This window comes from Mytilus galloprovincialis, chromosome 8 (genome assembly GCF_965363235.1).
Source record: "Mytilus galloprovincialis chromosome 8, xbMytGall1.hap1.1, whole genome shotgun sequence".
NCBI classification, from domain to species: domain Eukaryota; kingdom Metazoa; phylum Mollusca; class Bivalvia; order Mytilida; family Mytilidae; genus Mytilus; species Mytilus galloprovincialis.
Window position 1 is genome coordinate 60,753,412 of NC_134845.1, and position 3,197 is coordinate 60,756,608.

A 3,197-nucleotide genomic window follows, 5' to 3' on the forward strand; every position below is an offset into this window, starting at 1 on the left:
GACAAAACTTTGTTTTTTATTTGTGTCAGCTTTAAGTCTTCTATGAAATAAAAAAGAATTAAAATTACTCAAAGGAAACTGTGACAAAAAAGATATTTTGGAACAGACATTTGAAGTGGCATGTAAATACATTGAACATATCAAAGAAATGGCATTTTTTTCATAAAAAGCTAGTATCCAAAAGAAAGTCACTCACATAAATACGTATACCCTCTGGGTATCAGAGCTAACATGGTCAAAGTATTAAAATTATGTCTGTTGACTTACAAACTTGCATTCTTTTTTTTTTATAGATCCGCAAATGCATTCCCTTTTCAGTTTATCCAAATAAATGTCATTAAAAAAGGGAAAAGAGAAACTCAGTTATCTTAGTAACATTTTCAAATCTACGAAAGTTTTTATTTTGTGTCATCTTTTTGTTTATTTTAGGTGTATTGGTAGTGTTTTAAATATAATGTATATTAAAAAAAAATCGACAAAATATTACTTTAAATAGTAAACATAATAAGCATTTATTTATATATAAAATTTGTAAAAATACAAACACATTTAAAAATCTTTGGTTGATTCGCAAGTCTTTGGTGTAATTTCATATAACATATTAAAAATCCATTCGGGACAATCTCCACATTTGAAAAATGGACGGAAAAAGATCACAAAAAGCACATTAATTTAGCGTCACAAATACGTATAACATGGTTGCCCAGGCTGGGGCTCAGTCCAGGAACACGCTGGGATTAAATCTGGAATTGTTGAATTACAAAAAGCTTGTGGAAAAGTCGGCAAGGGAATGTCATTCAAATTCGTTTCGAAACAAGTATTGCTAAATGCCATATTGTCATTGAATTGTTGATTTCGAGTATCATTTGTAAACGAATTTTGAAAATTGTCAAAATTATCTCCTAGAAAAAGCTGTCCGTTCATATTATTGTCATGAATTGGGAATTGTTGTAACCATTGGTTATTTTGATTTTGATTCGACAAACCTGGTGAAATGCTACTAAGGCTTTCCGATGAATCTGAAAAGGAACGTGGACTACAGTTTCCAACACTACTGTCACAACCGGGCGTAGTCGAACTATCCCTACCCGTGTCATTCCACGGACCAGATAATAATTCCTGCAAATCTGTCGGTCCTAAAATTGATTCTAATGTGTCAGTTGGTAACTGGATAGAAGAAAAGTCAGTGCTATTTGTTGGTAACAATCCGTTCAAATTTCCATATTGTTTATTGACTTCAAGAGCGGTTGGTTCTGTGAAAAAAGATGGCGGTAAATTCCTTTTACGTAATGGAACTTTGGAGGAACCATTGCAAGTTTTTGTTGCCGGGTCGGCACAACATTTTTCATGTAAAGTTCTAGGGTCAAACAAAGCCTGCAGTGATTTTATTTGAAGTCCTATTTGCGAATTTTCCTTCCTTTGAATTTTAGCTGGTGGTCCGTTATAGCAATTGTTTTTCCCGTCGCCTCCATCTTTTCCCGAACACCGTTTAAGCTGTTTCTGGAGATATTTACGATGATTGACTTTACGTTTTGATTTTGAAGGTTTATCTAATGCTAATTTAATGTTACTAGACGCCATGTCAACAAAACTCAGCAGATTTAACGTAGCATCGTCCTGTCCGTGATGATGAATCTCTTCTTCCCCGGGGTCGGAAAATCCCATGGGCTGCATTATCCCAGTCATATCCTCCACGTTCAACATCACATACTATATTTCATCGTTCTTTAAAAAGAATTCTTGTAGATTTTCCAAGTTGCACACAAAATGAATTCAGGTTAATTGCAGGTGTGCGCCGTCACATCAAGGTGTAAAACGTTTCAGTGATCTGTCTGCTCTGAGTTAACTTCTCTCTTATAGTATTCCTTTGACACTCTTAATGACACCGATTAAGCATAAATTTCTTTTAAGAGACATATTTGTTATAATCCGCTAATGTCCATCAAAAGCATCGCCAGTCCATTTGTTTAGAGTTAGGGGTTAAGTTAGCTTCATAAAGGTTGATGTCTTCTTCATTGAACGCAGGTAGCACTCTATTGTTCCCATCAGCCAGTAGATTTAATTTCGTCTTCTTTTTACGACTCGGAAAAGGCGTACAATGGCTGCCGTCATCAAAAGATGGAGAATATTAATCCGTTTTTACATGTTTTACAAAGCAAGTGGGCTGTCTTTTGAAGAGGTACATTCATGGGGTTTTATTTGAACTGTCAAAGCTAAGGTCGTGTCAGACATATAACGGCTAGAAAAGGTTAATGGGATGGGAAACACAGATGTGCATAAAAATATGGTCTTTTTCAAAATGGACTTCAAATGAATAAATTAATTATAATAGGTTTAAACATCGTTTATACAATACAATTGCTAATTTATAAGTTTATACTAGCGTGAAATATATATAATACTATACTTTGGCAATACAGTTTCACATAGAAGTTGGAGCTCAACTTGGGGACAAATCCGTTTTCATTTTTTTTTAAACTTTGGTGTATGTCGAAAGTTTCACAGAAATCAGCTAAAGTGCCATTATATATATAATGTATAATAGAAAAATATGAACAAAAGTAAAGGAAATGTCAACACTGTGTTTAAATAGTTTTCTCATTACTTTTATTTATTTGTGAATTAATATAAACACCTATAGATATATTTTTATTTCCAATAGAGAAATCTTTGTAAAAACAGTACAATGATAAGTATATTAAACATTTGCAATATAAATAATGCAAATAAGAACCAAAAGCAGCAGCATATTCATTATGAAATAATCTTTATAAGTTATCTGCGTGGCTGATGCATATGAACAAATGCAACCATGCATGCATGCATGAGTCACCAAAAAGCAGATTCTCGCGGACATTGCAATATGTTATGTACAATTTGGATTTGGATGCAGCCTTCAGCACAACTTGCCCCAATGGTCTGAGAGAAAACAAATCACAAAACAAAACTATTCGGGAGACAATGGAATAAATTATAAAGATTATTCATTATTTTTTAAGAATACACACATTTCGTACAAGATATCCATATTTTTTATTATCCATTAACCAAATAAAGCGAAGTTATCCTTGGTGCTTTATAAATATGCACGGATACCGTAAAACATCTTCACCTGATGAATACCGCTTTTAACGATGTTTTCAAATCTCCAAATTAAAGAACTTCATACCTACATTAACAAAATATTAACTTTATTT

General features: G+C 33.1%; 1 protein-coding gene across 1 annotated transcript; it reads right to left on the bottom strand.

Moving 5' to 3' along the window:
* Nucleotides 1-609: 609 nt before the first annotated feature.
* On the bottom strand, nucleotides 610-2,099 carry LOC143043427 (uncharacterized). Its single transcript, XM_076215736.1, has one exon. It carries the CDS (start codon nucleotides 1,702-1,704, stop codon nucleotides 679-681), a length of 1,026 nt encoding a protein of 341 aa, XP_076071851.1. The 5' UTR covers nucleotides 1,705-2,099; the 3' UTR covers nucleotides 610-678.
* Between the last annotated feature and the right edge of the window lie 1,098 nt (nucleotides 2,100-3,197).